The sequence below is a fragment of the Haplochromis burtoni genome, unplaced genomic scaffold, assembly GCF_018398535.1.
Source record: "Haplochromis burtoni strain Fernald_Lab_line unplaced genomic scaffold, NCSU_Asbu1 Contig_360, whole genome shotgun sequence".
Classification (NCBI taxonomy): domain Eukaryota; kingdom Metazoa; phylum Chordata; class Actinopteri; order Cichliformes; family Cichlidae; genus Haplochromis; species Haplochromis burtoni.
The window spans coordinates 598,284-619,710 of NW_024582721.1; the positions used below are offsets into that span (position 1 = coordinate 598,284).

Genomic DNA, 21,427 nt, shown 5'->3' on the forward strand with positions numbered 1-21,427 from the left:
ACACACACACACACACACACACACACACACACACACACACACACACACACACACACACACACACATCTTTATGCTGTTCTTAGGACTGTACTCTTCTTGACAGAGATCTCAGGTGTTTTTTCTGGGATCTGCTGGAATCACCTGGCCAGTGTAGGGGTCACTGCCCCAGGTCCCTCAGTTACTACGGGGGCAACTGTTGCCTTCATCCTCCACACCCTCCTTCTTTAGCACTTTTCTCAGCCCTTGGTTTTTCTCAAACGTCCAGTCTTTTTTTTGCTGTCAGTTGGTATAGCTACATCCATTACTGCTGCCTTCTTCCTCTGATTGTCCACCACTTCTCTGTCTGGTTGGTTGGTCGTGAGCAGTTTTTCTGCATCTGGAAGTCCCACAGGATCTTCGCTCTGTCATTCTCAACCACCCAGGGGTGTGTGTCCCAATTTCGGCACTTCCATGCCGTACTCCGCAGAGCTGTTCATGTACACAGACGCTTGGTTAGACCTCAGCCTCTATCGATCTTTCAGTCCAGCTTGATCTAGCTCAGTGGTTCTCAAACTTTTCACAATGACTACCACCTCATAAAATGCATGGCTCTTAAAGCACCGCCCCTATGACCGACATTAAAGTACAGTAGTAGGCCTATTTAACACCATATACAGTTTACCAGAGACAATTTTATTTCTTATATGAATGTTATTTATTTTAACTGTCATAAACAGGATGTGACTAGTGACAATAATAACAACTGTACTGCAATCGTATAATGTATGAACCCTAAACTGCTCTGCGTTTATTAAGGCTGTTGTGGTTTTAACATGTTTTAATGCTTTGTATCTTGTTCTATTTAATGTGAACAAGCCCCTAAAAAGATCACTGTTGGCCTCTCTTGGTTTTTATTACCACTATTCATTTTAATGCTTAATTTTTAAAACCTTACGATGTAACTACAGCCCAGCCCATGCAGCAGTAAATTAATGACTAACCTCGTATTGTGGATGGATTATCTCAGTAGTTCTCCTGATTAAGTTTGGTCCGTTTACAGCATCCTGCCATGCGATTGCATTTCTCCCTAACCATCAGGAACCCTCACATTAACTTTTATCGAGTGGAAAAAAGTTAGCGTTCATCCTCCAGCTTCACTGTGTTTATGCTAACATAGCTGTGTCGCTAGCGATCACATAGTACATCATTATATACCAGCTAGCCCAACTTCAGTAACCCTACAAACGTCACTGCTGTTTAGTTTTCTGTCTTCATTTATGTCGGAAGTGATAGCAGAGCTGTACGTTTGAATTTTTTCAGAAATCCCTGAATCAGAACATGGTACATTATTTAATCTTAATCATGTCAGTCACGTCTTCTAGCTGCCTGTGGAACATACCATGCAGGAGTCTGTCCTTCCATTATGCTGCCCATCTTCCTCCTCTTAATTCTTCAGTTTATGCTGCCGGAGATATTCACTAAGCACATGACTGGCTGTGGCTATCTTCCTGATGTACTTATCAATGTTTGTTGCTTCATCCTGGATAGTGGTTTGGACAGTCACTAGTCCTCAGGCTCCTTCCTTTTGCTTAGCATATTGTCTCAGGGTGCTGGACTTGGGGTGAAACCCTTTATGCATCGTAAAGAACTTTCTTGTCTTGATGTCAGTGGGTTCTCTCTTCCTCTTTTGCTGGCTTATTATCCCAGCAGGATAACTGGTAAGGCTTACGTGTTGACTGCCAGGACTTGTTCTTCCCATTCAGCAGACTGCTCAGGACTTGCCTTACTCTCTGAAGGTATTTGGGGCTTTCCAAGTGGCCTCTTCATGGTTCCCATTCAGGATCCAAGGTACTTGTAGCTATCCTTGATGTCTGCAATGCCGCCTTCTGGTAGTTCATTACCCTCAGCTTTACTTTTTTGACTTTCTTCCCTCTCTGTGTTACCATCTAACTACATTTCTCTCCAGTCTGATGTTGTTCTTTGTTTTTAACCATGACAGACATACTTGGAGTAGCAAGATTTTCTGCAAAAACAATTGCAAAAGCTTTGACGGAGATAATTTGGCTAATGCCAAATTGATAAACTGGCTCAAATGAATGATTGTCAACATCAGAACATGAAGATTATCAAATTTCAGACTATTTTGATACACTATTGTGTACATGAATCCTTCCCATAGAGGTGGGCCCTTAAGGAGGTGATCAGGATATTTCTGCGATGCATCTGCAATGTGTGCCCAGAGCACAGGTTGTATTGCAAATTGTGTTTGAAAGACAAAGCAGTGTCACCTTGCACAGAACCTCACTGCTATTACTTTATTTTATATTATCTGTTATCTTTCCATAATTAGATAAGTAATTTCTTTCAGATATGTCAGCAATCCAAACATTTTCAAGTCTTTCTTTACAAAATATTTTCTACATTACACATCTACATACAAGATTGTTTTTAATTAATGAAGCACCTATCAATGGAATTGATCAAATATGAAAGAACGCCCCAAATGTGGCTCTACCGGACTGTAGATTGTTGTTGATCAAAGCATTATAGACTGAGTTCAACATTTTGGTGTTAAAATGATACTACCATCTAGGTATAGATCAGTCCCTCAAACATAACATGTTAAATGTATTATTTTCTATTTTTATTGAAGCAAAGACAATTTGTTTTGCAGGGAAGTGTCAGAGGAGGATGCTAAATAAACTGTGCAGGTGTAATTTTTGTTTTTAACTCCTTTTGCAAAGAAACAATAAAAAATATACAGTAAGATAAAGAAACGAGCATACGTATAAAAAATGGAAATCACTTTTTAAAAAGTCCTGTTTCCAATATGTCAGGGTCATGTCCTTACTTCGTATATTTAGATGCTAAAATAGCTTTGTGACTTGAGGGTTAATTAGATTGCTTTAAACTGGACTTAATTTCACCTTTAATGTAGCCTGATTGTTTTAAGGCATCTTATCAAGTAGAATTCCCTTACTGCGTTGGTATTCAGATTTTCTTTTCACAGGGAATACTTTAAGTAACTAAATTATTCCTGTTAACTAAGTCTACACAGGAAGTGATTTGCTTTCCAGGCATCACTTTGAAGCTGACAGGTGGTTGCTAGTTGATAATCCGGACTCCAGCTGAATAGGCAACCTTCTTCAGCTTAGAAGTTGAGAAAAGATCATTTTGGGTCCTGACATTTCTTTTCTTTTTTTTCAGTCTTGTGGTGAGACAAACTTGGGAACTGGCCAAAAAGGCAGAGTACAGCTACACTCTGAGCAATACTGATACATAAGAAATTTGACAAAAACAACCAGCTCACAAGACACAGCTGAACATAAACTATGGTTAATCCATCCATCCCAAAAGCCAAGCAGTTAGCAGTGTGCTCTGCTTTGTCTTGACATAGTGAAAAATGAGTAACAATTTCGTACGCCAGCTGGCGGTAGCTGGTAGGCATACCAAAATGCACAAAAATAATTGGATCGGGCACCATAAGGTGAGTAAAGCAAAATAAGCAGGTCTTGTTCTGGACATCTTGAAATGAATTCTGATATCGCCATTATTTGCTGATGAGTGCTAACTACATGAACTACTGGATCATGGATTCAGTATGGATTCAGATTTCTTCCTGCTGCTGCAGCTCTTGCTTTGTTTTGTTTTAAACTTGCTGATAAATGTATTATTCTTGCTCACTGTGATTTATATGAAGGTGAAAAAGCTCCTTTTTGTTTTGTATGTTTGTTTGTTTTTTTGGCATATGATCTTTGCAAGGCAGAATCTTTGCAAGGCAATCCTGCTGACGGTTCTACTACCCGGAGCAAGGAAACTATAACAATTCAGAAAATAACCAGGAATGTGAGGTATTTGGAAAATAATATAAACAAGCTTGGTTAACTGGTTAAGACTCAAACGAAGCACACTGAGAGTAGTCTGAAGCACTTAATGAAGTTACGTTTAGTCAAACCTTGCCAGATCCCCTTGCCTGCCTTCAGGTCTGTTGGCAGGACAGCAACATCTATCTGAGTAGTAAGAAGAAATGTGGAGGGACTGCATTAGTTAGGCCTGCACTTGTCATGTTGCAGGAGGGAGGTGTTTCTGTGATCTGAAAATTGAATTCTTAGCTGTGGGAATTCATCAATATCATGTGCCAATGGAATTTTACATTGTTGATACTATTTTAATCTAAACTGAATCAACACACTGTTTGGGTTCCTCTACCAGCTAATAAAAAAGTCATTCAAATGACTGTGGCTGTGGTGAATGGCTATGAATAATTCATGGATCCTGGCCAACCTCTGAACTACTTGCTGTACATGCAACTGAACAGTTTCGTAACACGTTTGTACTCATCTGCCACAAAGACCAGTACAGAAAAATTAGTTTTGTTTCAGCAAAAGCAATCACTGAATTTTTAAGTCTTTTGACAAGAATATCTACTAGTTGGAATCACTAAGTGATATGATAGGAGATTACATTGTCATACACAATAATGTGTGGTATCCCAATACAAAAGTCCACTTGGAATGACCACATGACATTGAATAACTACACACATGTGTGGAAGTTACTGATCTTTGTATGTTTGGATATCTTTCTTCTTCAGTATTGCAGACATTGTGATTTATTATAAACTAAATGTTGTGTTTTGAACATTCTAAGTGTTCAGTTTGAGTATACAGTGGTCCCTCGCTATAACGCGGTTCACTTTTTGCGGCCTCGCTGTTTCGTGGATTTGTTTTGTGTGTGTGTGCAATTTTGCATGCTTTTTTTTTTTTTTACAGCGCATTGTGTTCCATGTCCTGATCAGTTGTAGACCAGTGTCAATCAATCTCCTCCGTGCCGTGTCTCCTGTCTCCTTGTGTAATGTGTTTAACTTGTCAAATTTATATAAATCTTCGATTGCTAGCAGTGTGACTCTGAAGTGCTGTACTGTATGTTTGTATGTTTTCTCCCCAACAAACACAACAATGTCGACGAAACGTTTTGCACCGTCAAAGGCACCTGCAGTAGCACGTAAAAGGCAGAGGACGATGCTAACCATTGCACAAAAAGTTGGACTTCTGGACATGCTAAAGAAAGGTGGAAGTTACCGTATTTTTTGGACCATAAGGCACACCGAATTATGGTAAATGGCCTGTATTTGTATAGCGCTTTACTAGTCCCTAAGGACCCCAAAGCGCTTTACACAACCAGTCATCCACCCATTCACACACTGGTGATGGCAAGCTACATTGTAGCCACGGCCACCCTGGGGCGCACTGACAGAGGCGAGGCTGCCGGACACTGGCACCACCGGGCCCTCTGACCACCACCAGTAGGCAACGGGTGAAGTGTCTTGCCCAAGGACACAATGACCGAGACTGTCCAAGCTGGGGTTGAACCGGCAACCTTCCGATTACAAGGCGAACTCCCAACTCTTGAGCCACGATCGCCCGTTGAGGCGCATTAAGCAAAACAAAACAGTCAGATAAGTCAAACAACTCATTCTTCTTGCTTCCTCTACTTCTGTACCATTGATTCATTGAATTCATGTTGAATTCTCTGGCAGCTGCTCTATTCCCATGTTCTGGACCCGAAAACAGGGTTTGATCTTTGGTTTCATTCTATAATACTGGAATTATTTTTCTACGAAGGTTTGAACTTTGAGGGTGTTTAAACAAGAGAGAAAAGTGTACAAAGTGTGTAGTGAGGGATTTTACAGCCTTAAAACATCTATAATAACTTTAAAAAATAAAGTTGGCTACTTCGCAGATTTCACCTATCGCGGGTTATTTTTAGAACGTAACTCCTGCGATAAATAAGGGACCACTATAGCCCAGTTCAATCTTTACCAAAAGCTACCCATAAATGTATTTCTAATAACAAAGCTTGATTCACTGGCTGGGACCACATCCTCATAAGTTTGACAGCATTTCTAGTAGATAATGGCAGATGATGTGATCATGAATTGGGGCTGCGGCTTGGGAAGGCCTCAGAGAGAACTGGCAGCAGCTCCCGGGCCAGGCAGATCCCCATGTACTAATGAGTAGTTAAATCATTGTAAAAGGGAGGGGGTGAGGGTGGGGCGCAAAAACGAGAACAAACAGCTTATAGAGAACCGGAAGGGACATGTATGGAGGTTTGGCCCCACTTCTGAAATCCAGATAAATTATCTTGAATAAGAGTTCAGTGGCATGAGGAAGAGCAGTCCCCACACAAGTGGACAAGTGGTTTAGTCTTTAGCGGTATATTTCAGTGATACAACAGAACAAGATTCCCACATTACAGAGAGGGAGAAGCTGCAATAGATGGAACAGATGTTCTGGAGAACTTTTTGAATAAAATTCTTCGCTTTGCTTGATTCTTGACTTTTTCTAGTATTATACTACTACTGGTGTAGAGGGTTTCTTGAGGTGCTGACCTATTGTTCAGGGGAAGACTGCATCATGTCAAAATAAATGGCTATAGGGCTATGAAAACATCAGAGTTGTTGCACACACAACAACCAATATGGTGACCATTAATGAGGGTTAAAGGCATACTCATAGATGCTGACCCATTACTTAGCCAAGCGAACTTAACCCCTTTAATGCACTTAGTTCAGTGTATTTTACTCATGTGACTTTTGCATACCATGCCCGAAAAACATGAGCTGCGTGCAGTTCAGCTGGACTCGAGCATACGACATGGTACTGTGTCCCGGGCTGCAAGACCTGTCTCAACTCAGGTACAAAAGGCCTAAAAACATTAACTATTACTACTGCTGGAGTGTGCTTTTCAAAAGTATGTGTGTGTGTGTGTGTGTAGGTGTGTGTGTCAAAAAAACAGAAAGGATAAGTGAAATGTACTTGGACCATCAAGCATTGTATAAGTGCCAGCTGATCTTTGCTGAAGTAATTTGGTTAAGGTTATATGTAGTGACGTAAATAAAAACTTTTAAATGTTTTCATGAGATATATACACTAAGGATATATCCATCTGTGATTTGGTATCCTTAACAGATTAACAGGGTTAACGTTTTTGTGATTGTGGTCAGTTAGCAAACAACTCAAGCATGAAAACATGTTGGTGAGACATTTCTGACCTGATCTATTATCTTACAGATGGCATATGCATATCAGTCAGAATGCATAATGTACTTAAGACTGCAGAACTTAAAATGCATAGCCACTTTGACATAAAGGGAAAAAAAGAAAGAACTGAAATCAGCTACATGTGTTGACTGAAGTAAGGAACAACTCAAAGACTCAAAGGCTTGTATTCCCCTTTAAAGGACGAGGTGATCAAAAAAGTCCCACCTGCTAACCCCCCCCTTTCAGACATGGATCCAACCCTTACCTATTGCGGTGTAGAGGACCTGGTCACAACAACGCTGCCCAGATAGCTGAGATCAATCAAAAACAAAGCAGGTAAGACTCCAGGAGCCATCAAGAACCACCACACTGCCCCTACTTGATAATGATGGAGACATTGCAGTACATGAGAAGCGGACAGGCCCTGTGACACACTTTGCCCAACAACCTTCCCTTGGTAGTCAGACCTGGATGACCTGAAGGCGTTTAAGGGAGTTGGGGAGGCGTGGGTTATAGAATCGGGGAGGAAAGTAGAGTAGGAAAAAAAATCTGAAAGATTGGACAGCAAGGGAGAATTGGTCATGCAATCAAGTTACTAAGGCTGAGGATGGGCCGCAGGGCCTGCCACGATGAACTCATCCCTCTGCATGATAAAGGCATCTTCAAAGGCTTGGAGCTGGACATAACAATGGGTGTTTTCTCTGGGGAACTGACTTGGTGGATATTATGAGAGTCCTCCTGTTAGGTGAAAGCAGGGTAACATAATACAGATGGAAAAACAGGGATCCCGTGGTGATGTCTGCATATTACCAGGCTTTCAGGGGCCTGCCCCCCCCCCAAAAAAAAGCATTTGACTGGCCATGGTTTTTAATTTTTTTTTAACCAGATGGATTGTAGCCCTTAAAGGTCTGAAATGCAATCTGTGAAGCAAATGCATTTTCTTGTCAATTCACCATTTACTTACTTACTTTTAGCATTTTCACATGAAAATTTACGATGTACATTTCCAGGTGAATATTTTGAAACAGTGCTTCAGAGATTCAGTGGGTGAGTAAGTTTATGTCTGACATGAAAAGCAGCACTGACCAAATTGAAGCTAAACTTAAAAAAAGGAAATCAAAAACAAAAATCCGAACAAAATGGTTTCCTTCCACCATACAACTTTCATTTTCATTAAGTCAAATGAAAAAAGCATAAGCTAAACTATAAAATTAATTTGCCACAGAGATGACTTTAGGAAATAATGATTAGTACATAGCACTTCAGAAACAAAAATATCAGAGCAACTTCACAAACCAAAGCATTATGGGTTGGGGCAGATGACTCAAATGGTATCCCGCTCTGTAATCCTTATGGACCTACCCTGAAGCTGACAACTGGGGTGGAGAAGGCTCCGATGGAAGGATCTCCTCCTCAGTCCTCCTTTGAGATGGCATCTGCCCAAATATGTTGCTGCTTTCCATGGGGGGTGATGGAGACTGGGAAGCTGGGTAGCTGGTTGCAGAGGTGGCAAAGGCCATGTGGGAATGGTAGCTGGGGCTTGTTCTCCTGCTACCCTGGGCTTGAGCAGGTGAGGAGGAGGGAGAAGATCTTCTTGAGAAGCTGGCTGTGGAAGGAGGGAGGAGGGTAATCTCAGACATCTCTGAAGGTATAGTAGGTTGGACAATGCCGGGACGTGGCCTGGGACGAACTACTATCTCTGGGGAGCCCTCATGAGAGCTAAGGGGGCTTTGGGTGAGGGGTGAGAGGCGAGAGGGCTGAAGAACCACCTGATGCATGCCAGGATCCATCCTACGAGCATGTCTGGGACTGAAATGAGGAGTGGTTTCAAACCATCGTGTGTCCAAGCTACTGAATGTGCTAGGAACAATATGGGCCATTGGATCGGTGTAAGGCAAAACCGGCACACCCATTCCATGGCTTGTGTGTCTTAGCTGCCCTAAATGTGCCTCTTGCATAGCTAAATGCTTGGCTGGGGAGCCATGAGGCCTGGCCTTGCTGGGAGACTTGCTTGAGTGGCTCTTTGGGGCCTCCAGTGGCAGGACAGCTGGATAAGTGGGCATTGGAAGAGAAGAGGTCTGGATAGCACTAAGGGGAAGAACATGAGGTGGAGGGGGATAGGGAGAATCGTGGCGGAGATGCAAAGGTTGATGTGGTGGAAAAATGAACTGGGGTCCTTCCAAACTTGCAAAGGTAAAATCCAATCCCTGCCAAATCTCTGGAGAACGAATGGAAGAGGTGAGGGTCAGTGGAAGTGGAAAACCAGAGACAGCATATTGCGGAAAATCACTTTCTCCCATTTCTTCAGGAATCATAGCGTGGCCAAAAGGACCCTCAGCAAGGTATGGAGGGGAGGACATGACAGAGCTAAGTGGGCTGGTATCTGGCATGTAAAAAGGAGGTGGAGGATCATGATCTCCAGGAGGACCTAGATAGCCATAAAAAGCCCTGTGGTGGAGAGAGCCTCGGATCTGCCCAGTGGCCTGGAGCCGACTGCTCTCCATGATGGTCATACCTTCGAAGGGCCTGTGGAAATGAGAGCTGTAGGCTGGAGGTTGCAGGTAGGATTCCTGACTGGAGATAGGGGAGATCTGGTGAGGCCGCAAGGGGGGCATAACTGGTGGAAGAGCCCTAGCGTCATCATTCTCTTCATCTGACTGTCGGAATTCAGGATATAGGTCTGATTCTTCCACAAACGGGAAGCCCTCAATTCGCCGGGGTTTGACAGACATTTCTCTGTCTGTAGGATCTATAACAAAACGTCCATCTGGGCCTCGACTGATGAGTTCAATGGGTGTTGTTGCTTCAGCTTCATGCTTGGGGATGCTGTATTTCTTGCTTGTTATTGCTCTTTTGGTCTTTTTGTATAGAGATAATTCCTCCTTCTTCCCTGGACTTGGGGGTGGTTTTTTTCCACGCTGGTCATGACTATCTTCAGATGATTCTGATGGCGATGCCTTTGAACGAATGCTCTCTGGGCTCACCTTTCCTGAAGATGACCTGTGGAAAACAATACAGATGAAGTGATCATTTAAAATGGTACTTCTTTACAAAATAACAGTTTACTGATGGTGCTGGAGATGAATCCAACTACACCAGAACAAAACATGGATTAAAGAAAGAAAAACTAGACCCCATTTACAGGATTCCAAGTTCTAAGTCAAAGCAGTGATCATGAATCATTAGCAAACAGAAATTCAGCAAGATACATTTCCTGTTTATTTTTAGGCAGTTAAACTAGAACAACAAATACGCAAACTTTCAAACTCAGAGAAGGCACTCCTCCGACCAGACTAAAGCTTTATCCCACAATTTTAAAGTAAGTCAAACCAAAATGTAACAGTTTCTTCCTTTGTCAGCGTTCCACTTCTCCATCAAGTTTCATATGAATTTGGTAAGTGAAAAAACATCTTGACAATACTGGACACATCGTGACTTTTTTTTCAAAAGTGAAAGTGAATGGAGTGTAGATGTAGAGGTTTGGTGACATAAGACAAATGTTTGTTTCCAAAGCAGTAATTAAAGTGCACACAAGAAGGGGATATCAACTAAACTGTACAATACACAAAATCATTAAATTCATGCATAATTCTGACAACAACAAACTGGTTTATTGGTACCCACACGAACACTCAATATGTCTTCCCTGAAGGCATGTGCATAGACCAGTTTTAACCATTGCAGTAAAAGACTGTGTACCGGACCCAAGAACTACTAGTAGTTATCTGTAATTTGTTAGATTTATAACTGTTTATGTTATTGGTTTTAAAAGCGGTTTAACATTTAGTCTTATAATGAGATGCCTTAGTTGCAGAATGCTTATATCATATGCCATATTACTGCATTTTACCTTCTTTCATTCCCTCTATATCATCCCCCACTTTACACCTGATACTTTAGCTCTACTTCATCATTATCATTTCCTAAAGTTAAAGGCAAACCAGTACGTGTACGGTACAATTTTACTACCAATGAAAATTTCATTCATTCAAAAGTTGAATTCCATTGCAGTATGACATCACATTTTCCCATTACAAAGCACTGTCAGGAGCACAAAAAAAACCAAAGAAACATGATACCCCAAAACTAAATAAATAAATAATAAATAAATAATTTCACCTGATATTAGAAACAGAGAGCTGTTTGTAAAACCCAATGGTTATCGGTTAGTAATAAATTTTGAGCAACACTGTAGTAACAAGTATGAAGTGGCTGTACTGACCAACACTGTTAAAGATCTAGTATGGTAGAGCTATGACTGATTTGTGAGAAAGGAGAGACTTTGATTGATGACATATATAGAAAATTAAGAATATCAGAGCGTGGAGTGAATGATTAGCCACATTTGTCAAAACTAACTGAAAGGATAATTCAATCACCATACCCAGTGAAGGGTATCCCACTAGTTGGGATACATACTATTTTGTGCCAATTTTGCAAGTGTTTGAACAATTTTGGTATCTATCCTTCTATATGATATCTGAGAGGTCTTGACCAAATTCAAAAATTTTAAAAGATTACGAGTTACAGTATATAACTTGTTCTTGTATATAACAAGAAACTGAGACACTTTGATGTTATCAAAGTCTTTCTAACCAAATTCTTGTTAGAAATTAGTACTAGAGCGCTATAGGAAAAAGGAAATGAAACCACAATTTCTTTGAAACCACAATCCCTTTATTTAGTGATAAAAGTCATTTATAGCAGGTCTGTTTGTTATAACCTAAATAAACAGTATAGTAGGCAATGTCACATGCAATCCATGTTAAAGGTACCAGGTTTCAGTAGCTACCTTCACTGAAAAATACCATCTGCTATTTGAAGTCATGAGGACTTCTCATTAAATGTAACAACAATTTGTTTATCATTACAATAACACCTAATCAATCAATGTTAGAAATTTGTGTAGATAACAACATTGTATTTCTAAACTATGTGAAAGATGGTGTCTCTGATGAACCAGGATCTTTGTTAGGTATTATTTCTTGCAACAATATTGGTTGAAAACTATATAAAATTTAGTAGAAGTTAGTTGTTGTTATGGTAACAAATATTGCTGATAACATTCATAAATCTGTTATCAGACCTACATAGCTGTAATGCTGCTGCAGTTCCTTATATGATTATGGCAGGTTTGTATACACTGTGGTTTGAATATAAGCTCCCTGCCTCTCTTGCAAGAGAGAAGATACTTATTAGGGACTAGAAAGAGACAGCATACTTATCCTATATTGGCTTCCTGCTAAATCCAGAATTGAATTTAAATCCTTCGCATTATATACAAGGTTTTGAATAATCAGGGTCATCTTAATGACCTTTTAGTATTGTTTCAACCCATTAGAGCACTTCATTCTCAGAGTACAGCCTTAGTTGTTGTTCCTAGCGTATTTGAAAGTAGAATATGAAGTAGAGCCTTAAGCTTTCAGGCCCTCTTCTGTGGAACCAACTCCCAGTTTGGATCTGGGAGACAGACATCCATTCTACTTTTAGCATTAAGTTTAAAACGTTCATTTTTGATAAAAAAAAAATATATATATATATAGCAAGGGCTGAAAAACTGAATCCTCCCTTAGTTATTCTGCAATAGGTCTAGGTTGCTGAAGGCTTTTTTATTCACCTTTTTCACAAACTGTGAATAAGTTTTTTATACACCACTCTGCATGTAATCATTAGTTATTAATAATCTCTGGCTCTCTCCCATCTTTAACTCATCTTTCTCCCTTCACCCCAACCAGTCGTGGCAGGTGGCTGCCTCTCCGAGCTTGTTTCTGCCGGAGGTTTCTTCCTGTTAAAAGATTTTCCTTCCTACTGTCGCCAAAGTGCTTGCTCAAAGAGCATCATATGATTGTTGGGGGTTTCTCTTTTTTTCTTTGTATTATTGTCGGGTCTTTACTTTACAATATAAAGCATCTTGAGGCAACTGTTGTTTGATTTGGCACTATATATTGTAAATTAAACTGAACTGAATTAAATCGAATTGAACATATTAGTTACTGACATATTTATCCTTATAGTACAAACTGGTTTGTTTAGGCTTCTGAAAACTCAGCAGTTAGAAGTAATGGATGAATCTCCTAAATGGATCATTATCCACAGCTTCACAACTTCACAGCTTATGGATATGCAGGCGATGAGACCTGTCTTCATCAATACATTTTCACATTAGTTTAACAGAGCTTCAGAAATATAGCCCGTCCACAGTCACAAGGCAAAAAAAGTGAGTGAAATTACATGACCATTTGCAAATTGTAGAAAGCCATGAGCTGGTGTTAAGCAGAAGGTTACTTCTTAGAAGAGTCAATGGCAGGACAAGTTAAGGAAATCAAACGAGTTACTAAAAGACACAATCAAGAAGAAAACATGGGTGCCTGTGTCAAAGTTTCCAAAAGTCTGTGTCTGTCTATTTTAACATATAAAGTGGTTTGGATAGAGCCAGGGCTAATTTCTGTTTTACTTGCAGTGAGTTTGAAAACAAACATTTAAAATAGTTCATCCACATCTAGACTGAGATTTTCTGAAGGTTGCAAGAAGCTGTTGTTGCCCCAGGACAATGCTTAGTGCATCTTATTTTCCTGAAACACTTCAGCAGAGGTGTACCTCCGTATTACCAGCCACCGCACTTAATTTTTCAAAAATGGTTTATTTTGTCATTAAAGAAGGCCTACAAGACTTGGACATACAATTCACATAACTGAGCAACATAGAGTCCCGATCAGAAGTTTAAGACCACTTGAAAAACAAGGTTCCAAGTAGAGCTTCAACATGCAACAAGAAGAAATGGGAGTGAGACAAAACATTTTTTTGAGCATGCAATTTATTGAAAACAACTTAAACTGAAACAGGCTGTTTTACAGCTGATCAAAAGTTTAGGACCACATGCCTTTAAAAGGCCAAATCTGTGCAAAAATCTGGATTCATTGTCATTTTCTGTCAGGTAGTCACACTGTCATGACATTCTGATTGCAAAGGCAAAAAAACTGAATATGGTCGGGTTGTTAAACTGCATAAGCAGGGTCTCTCACAGCGCACCATCGCTGCTGAGGTGGGACGCAGTAAGACAGTCATTTGGAATTTCTTAAATGATCCTGAGGGTCAAGTGGAAGACACAAAAAAATTCACCAACACTGACCCAGGATCCAGCTGGCTGTTCATCAAGACTCTGGACGATCCTCGACCCTAATTTTTTTTTTTTCAATATATTTTTATTGATTTTATAATTGAGCAGTATACAACAATCACCTTCAAAAGAACACAATAGAAGGTGGAAGGCAAGTCAACAAGGTGGTAATACAGCATACATAAATGTTAAGACAGAGTATATTTCACTTAAGTTTATCCATCAGGCTAATGACTGGTTGCCAAATCTTATAAAACACACTCTCTCGGTTAGACAAGGTAAACCTGATTTTCTCCAGATGGAGTACATTTCCAAATTCTCTCAACCACATTTCGAAGGTAGGAGGTTTAGCAGACTTCCAGCAGAGAAGTATCAGCTTTCTAGCCACAATTGTGGTCATTGACACAACCTGCGTCTCTGTCTTGTCCCTTGCCCATCCCAGTTCACACACCCCGAACAATGCTGCAAAGGGGGTACATGGGACCTCCCTGCCAATGGCTTTGGTCAGAAAATCAAACAAATGATTCCAAAAGAGCTGTAGTTTTTGGCATTGAAAGAAAAGGTGAGATAAAGTTCCTCGACCACTCGAACACTTAACACAGAGGGCTGAAACGTTCTTATATATTTTTTCCACTTTAGTGGAAGAAAAATGCAACCTATACACAACCTTAAATTGGATCAAACAGTGTCTAGCATTTATAGAACTACAATATATATTCTTAATGCACTCTTGCCAAAGATCATCAGAAACATCCACCCCCAGTTCTTCCTGCCACTGCTCCCTAAAAGTATCAGATGAAGGACTGTATATATCTAGTAAGGCCCTGTAAAGGCGAGACACAGCACCTCTACTATAGGGCTCAACTGACATGAAGCTGTCAAGCACTGAGTTTCGAGGAATCAAATTGTATTGTGGAATAGATGCTTTGATGAAATGTCTTAACTGTAAAAATCTGAAAAAATGTGAATTAGGAAGATTAAATTTCACTCTCAATTGCTGAAAAGATGGAAAATATCCATCAATGTAAATATCTTTGAGAGAACAAATCCCTCTTCCCTGCCATGTCACAAACGTGATGTCCTCCAGCCCAGGCCTGAAGGCATGATTGTTACATATTGGAGCATCCAAATACATTTTAGGAGCCTTTACTGTGCCCAATAGTTGGTTCCAGACCTTAATTGAATTTTGAATCACAGGATTTCTGCCATATAGTGTATTCTTCAGTTTTATCGGGCTATTAAGCAGGGCTGGAAGACAAGTTTGCCTACAAGACAGGTGTTCCATCATCAACCATGAAGGTTGTCCTTCCAAATCAGCACCTGGAGTACACCTTCGCCAAAATGAAAAAATATTTAAGTGTGCAGCCATATAATATAATCTAAAATTTGGGAGTCCAAGGCCACCACAAGTCTTATGTTTAACAAGATGCTTTTTGGAAATTCTAGGAACCTTACCTGACCAAACAAAGGAGGATACAATAGATTCCAGCTTTTTAAAATATGACTGGGGAATGCACACCGGGATTGACTGAAAGATGTACAAAAATCTGGGCAAAACTACCATTTTGATGGCATTAATCCACCCTACCATGGAAATTGGCAATGTGATCCAAAACTCAATATTCTTCTCCAATTGATTAACTTTTCTATCCCAAATTTGCTTCAAAAGTTGTGACACCTTACATGTGACTGTGATACCGAGACATTCAAACTTATCTAGCGCTATTCTAAATGGAGCATTATGCAGATAACCCATGTCCACCCCATCCGACAGAGGCATAAGTTCACTTTTTGTCCAATTTATCTTATACCCTGAGAGAGAGCCAAATTCGTTAATAAGCTGCAATAGTGGACTGATCAAGGTCTTAGGTTTTGATATGAATAAGACTACGTCATCAGCATAAGCAGAGAACTTATGAGGAATACCCTGATGTATAATCGGTAGTATATCAGAACTTAGCCGTATACGAGCTGCTAAAGGTTCTAGGGCCAGGGCAAAAATAAAAGGAGAAATGGGATCTCCCTGTCGCGTGCCCCTGTGCAATCGAAAAGGGTCTGATACATCATTATTAGTCCTTACCGAGGCCATAGGTCCTTTGTACAAAATTCTAATCCAATTGATAAAAGAATCACCAAATCCAAATTTGGATAATACAGTAAACATATACGGCCACTCGACCTGATCAAAAGCTTTTTCAGCATCCAAAGCTATTACCACAGAATCATCTGAACACCTAGCAGGACTATATATGAGATTAAATAATCTACGCAAATTAAAATAAATGTAGCGGTTAGGGATAAACCCTGTTTGATCCGGATGGATAAGTTTAACAATATGATCTTTAAGGCGGTTTGATAAAACTTTCGTTAATATCTTGGTCTCAACGGAAAGGAGAGATATAGGCCGATAGGATGAGACAGACATAGGATCACGATCTTTTTTAAGAATCAATGAAATTACACCATGATATAATGAACTTGGCAAAGAGCCAGACAATTTTGAATAGTTAAACATACGCAAAATCAGAGGGGCTAGCAATGAGGAGTAAGCTTTATAAAACTCTGCTCCAAATCCATCTGGCCCAGGGGCCTTATTATTTGACATCTGTTGAATAGCTGTCTTAATCTCATCTAATGTGAAGTCCGCCTCCAAATCTGCAACTGCCTCATCATCTAATTTTGGGAGATTACACTTTTCCAGAAAGTCCTCAATTAATGACTGACTCGCAGAACTCTTAGAGCTATAAAGATCACGATAAAAGTCTTCAAAACACTTGTTTATTTCTTGGGGGTTTCTAGTGGTCTGCCCATGTTTGTTATTGATTGATAGTATTGTTTGTGATGCTTGTGTTTTTCTAAGTAATCTTGCAAGTAACCTATGAGGCTTATCACCCAATTCAAAAAATGTTTGCTTACACTTAGTGATTTGAAGGCAAACTTGTTTGCTGAGCAGAGAATTATACTCACACTTCAATTTAGTAATTTTGCCCAGTAATTCTATTTTGGGAGAGGACTGATAAGTTTGTTCTAGCTGCTGTATATTCGACTCAAGATCCTTCAAAGCCATTTCCTGGGATTTACGTTTAGCTGCAGAGAGCGAAATAATGTGGCCTCGAATTACTGCCTTCATACTCTCCCAGAGAATTGCATCGTCAACATCACCTTTATCATTATCATTAATAAAATCTAAAATGTGCTTCTCTAATTTCTTATGAAAGGTCTCATCTTTAAGCAGAGTTGGATCAAAGCGCCAGTTTCTTCTCTGTAAGTTAGCTAAATCTGCAAAATCCAGATCAATGGACACAGGGCTATGGTCAGAAATTAAAATAGGATGGTAGGTAACATCCCTCATAATTGGAATAAGTTTAGAGTCCAGAAAGATATAATCAATACGGGAGTACGACCCATGAACGGAAGAGAAAAAGGAGTAAGCCCTGCCTGTGGGGTAAAGTAGTCTCCAAGTATCCACCATGTTCATGTTTTTCAACGCACTCTTCACAACATGACTGGATTTAGACTGTTGGGTATGAGCTGATGCACTTTTATCCAAACGGGTGTCCAGTACCAGATTCATATCCCCAGCTATTATAATATTAGAATTATTCACATTTGGCAGCAGCTTAAAAGTCTTTTGAAAAAACTCAGGGCAATCAAAGTTAGGACCGTATACGTTTACAAAAGTGACGGGTAAGGAGTTCAAGAGACCTGTAAGAATTAGGTACCTTCCCCCTGGATCCACAGTAACTGTGCTTTGACAGAAAGGAATATTCTTCCTGAACAAAATTGCAACCCCTCTTGCTTTAGCTCCAAAATTAGCATTGTATGCCTGACCCAACCAATTGGCACGGAGCACAGATTGAACTTTGCGCTTAGCATGCGTCTCCTGTAAAAAAATGATGTCAGGTTGCAATAGTTTAAGGTGTGCAAGAACTTTAGCCCTTTTTACAGGATTACCCAGGCCTTTCACATTCCAACTGACCAACCTTAGTGTAGTCTTATTGAATGTGTTTAATATAAATGTTACTTATCCTAATTTGACTAGCTAACCAGTAGTTATACACTCTGTAATTACCACATTTAAGATTGTACCACCATAGAACAAAAACATCCAAACATAAAACACTAAGAACAGTCCCACTAAAAAGGAGGGGCCTCCCCAATCGAAGCCCTTCTCCACCCAACATATCCAATAGGAACATAGTAGTAGCTACAATCCTACCCCTAACCCATCCCGCAGCCCCACACCAGCAAAGGAAGATTTATAAGACACTTTATAAAAGAAAGAAAAGAAAAAAAAAAAAAAGGAAAAATTCAGATAAATTAAAAACAAAAGCCGTATAAACCATATATGTGTGAGCTTTACTAGGCTCCCATACAGCAAATCAAAGAGTAAACAAAGACCCTGAGGGCTTATACTGTCCATATTGTAGGGAGTAGTAACAGCAATAATACTGACCTAAGCTGTATGAGCCCACATCAACACGCCCATAAGAACAGCAAAAATAAGGCTTATGCAGAAAAAACATATACCTGAGGAAGTAAACCGTTGTGTTAAAAAGCCCTACTCATTTGTACCCACGGCCAGTTTCTGGTCCAGGAATCTTTTGGCTGCCTCCGGCTTATCCATAATATCCTATTAGAGCGATTAGAACATGCTGTAGGTATTACAGGTACTGCACTGCAGTGGTTTGTATCATATCTATCTAATAGACTCCAGTTTGTTCATGTAAATGGAGAGTCCTCTTCACACACTGAGGTTAATTATGGAGTTCCACAGGGTTCAGTGCTAGGACCAATTCTGTTTACATTATACATGCTTCCCTTAGGCAGTATCATTAGAAGACATAGCATACATTTTCACTGCTATGCAGATGACACCCAGCTCTATCTGTCCATGAAGCCAGATAACACACACCAATTAGTTAAACTGCAGGAATGTCTTAAAGACATAAAGACCTGGATGGCCGCTAACTTTCTGCTTCTTAATTCAGATAAAACTGAGGTTATTGTACTCGGCCCTGAAAATCTTAGAAATATGGTATCTAAGCAGATTCTTACTCTGGATGGCATTACCTTGGCCTCCAGTAATGCTGTGAGGAACCTTGGAGTCATTTTTGACCAGGACATGTCCTTCAATGCACATATTAAACAAATATGTAAGACTGCGTTCTTCCATTTGCGCAACATCTCTAAAATTAGAAATATCCTGTCTCAGAGTGACGCTGAAAAACTAGTTCATGCATTTATTACTTCCAGGCTGGACTACTGTAATTCATTATTATCAGGATGTCCAAAAAACTCACTGAAAAGCCTTCAGCTAATCCAAAATGCTGCAGCAAGAGTCCTGACAGGGACTAGAAAGAGAGAGCATATTTCTCCTGTTTTGGCTTCCCTTCATTGGCTTCCTGTTAAATCCAGAATTGAATTCAAAATCCTGCTCCTCACATACAAGGTCTTAAATAATCAGGCCCCATCTTATCTTAATGACCTTGTAGTACCATATCACCCTATTAGAGCACTTCGCTCTCGCTCTGCAGGCCTACTTGTTGTTCCTAGAGTATTTAAAAGTAGAATGGGAGGGAGAGCCTTCAGTTTTCAGGCCCCTCTTCTGTGGAACCAGCTTCCAGTTTGGATTCGGGAGACAGACACTATCTCTACTTTTAAGATTAGGCTTAAAACTTTCCTTTTTGCTAAAGCATATAGTTAGGGCTGGACCAGGTGACCCTGAATCCTCCCTTAGTTATGCTGCAATAGACATAGGCTGCCGGGGGATTCCCATGATGCATTGAGTTTTTCCTTTCCAGTCACCTTTCTCACTCACTATGTATTAACAGACCTCTCTGCATTAAATCATATCTGTTATTAACCTCTGTCTCTCTTCCACAGCATGTCTTTTATCCTGTCTTCCTTCTCTCACCCCAACCGGTCGCAGCAGATGGCCGCCCCTCCCTGAGCCTGGTTCTGCCGGAGGTTTCTTCCTGTTAAAAGGGAGTTTTTCCTTCCCACTGTTGCCAAAGTGCTTGCTCATAGGGGGTCATATGATTGTTGGGTTTTTTTTCTCTGTATCTATGAAGCGCCTTGAGGCGACTTATGTTGTGATTTGGCGCTATATAAATAAAATTGAATTGAATTGAATTGAATTATCAAAAGTCTGTGTGACCCCGTCCATCGTCACCCGAAATCGAGCCGGATGAATAAAGCCGTAGCGTAGATTGGCCGCCCTGCACCGTTTGCGGATTTCTTCAAACTTCTTGCGCCGTGCCAGCACCTCCGCGGTCAGATCCGGAAAGATGAAAACTTTCGCCCCGTCGTACTGCAGCGGATTTGATAGTAGTGCAGCCTTACAATTAAAGGACGAGGCCGGTCCCCGTCAGCTGGCTTGGGGCCCAGGGCACGGTGTGCTCTATCCACCACGACCCTGCCCGTGAAGTTCTCACTCCCCAGGAGCTTAGGAATAAGCTCAGAAGCAAAGTCCAGTGGGTTTCCTTTCTCTGTCCCCTCCGCAACTCCAAGGATCCTGATATTCTGTCGTCTTGACCGCGACTCGAGGTCATCCAATTTTCTGTGATGTAAATCGTATCCTTTCTGGAGCGAGTCGCAGAGCGCCTCTAAAGCGGCAATCCTCTCGTCATGCCCATTTACAGCTTCCTCAATATCATGTATCCTCCCAGTTACCGTGGAAAGAGTGGCCTCCACAGCGTTCATCGTGGTTGAAATAGCAGTTAATTTGCTATCAACCGAAGTCTCCAATCTAGCAATTGCACTCATTATGTCGGCGGACGTCGGGTTAGCTACTTGGGAAGTCACGGGGCTAATTGCACTTGGCTCCCCAGCTAGCGCGTGCTCGTCAGCTACACTCGCTGGCTCACCTTCATCTTCTCCGATTTTCTCAGTCTTTTCACGGGCTTTTGAAGCTTTAGGTTTCGTCATTGTTATAAAATATATACAAACGTCAGGAATCAACAGAAAGGTGTCAAAAAACAGATGGATATAAGTAAAAAAATTATAGGCTGGTGCGGAGCTCTTCCAAGAAACGTCTTACGCCATTGCTTGCTAACCACGCCCCCTCCTCGACCCAAATTAAGGCAGTTACTGGTGCCGACTGCAGCCCCATAACCATCAGACTGCGTCTGAGACTGAAGGGGTTCAAAAACAAAAAAACGTCTTCAAAGGCTCGTCTCTCTTGAACGCCACAGAACTGACTGTTTGGACTCAAGAGAGCACCAAACATGGACACTGAAAGGTGGAAGAAAGTTTTATTCTCTGATGAGAAAAAATTTAACCTTGA

General features: G+C 40.6%; 1 protein-coding gene across 1 annotated transcript in view; it reads right to left on the bottom strand.

The window, feature by feature from the left end:
- Positions 1 to 21,069, bottom strand: part of LOC102300989 (protein turtle homolog B) — a 26,406-nt gene extending 5,337 nt beyond the window's left edge. The window contains exons 1-4 of the mRNA XM_042228872.1: positions 20,557 to 21,069; positions 20,315 to 20,452; positions 18,705 to 18,772; positions 8,385 to 10,067 (exon numbers count right to left, since the gene is read on the bottom strand). Of these exons, the coding sequence (XP_042084806.1) occupies positions 8,385 to 10,067; positions 18,705 to 18,772; positions 20,315 to 20,452; positions 20,557 to 21,069 (2,402 nt within the window). The remainder of the gene's footprint in view (positions 1 to 8,384; positions 10,068 to 18,704; positions 18,773 to 20,314; positions 20,453 to 20,556) is intronic.
- Positions 21,070 to 21,427: the final 358 nt, after the last annotated feature.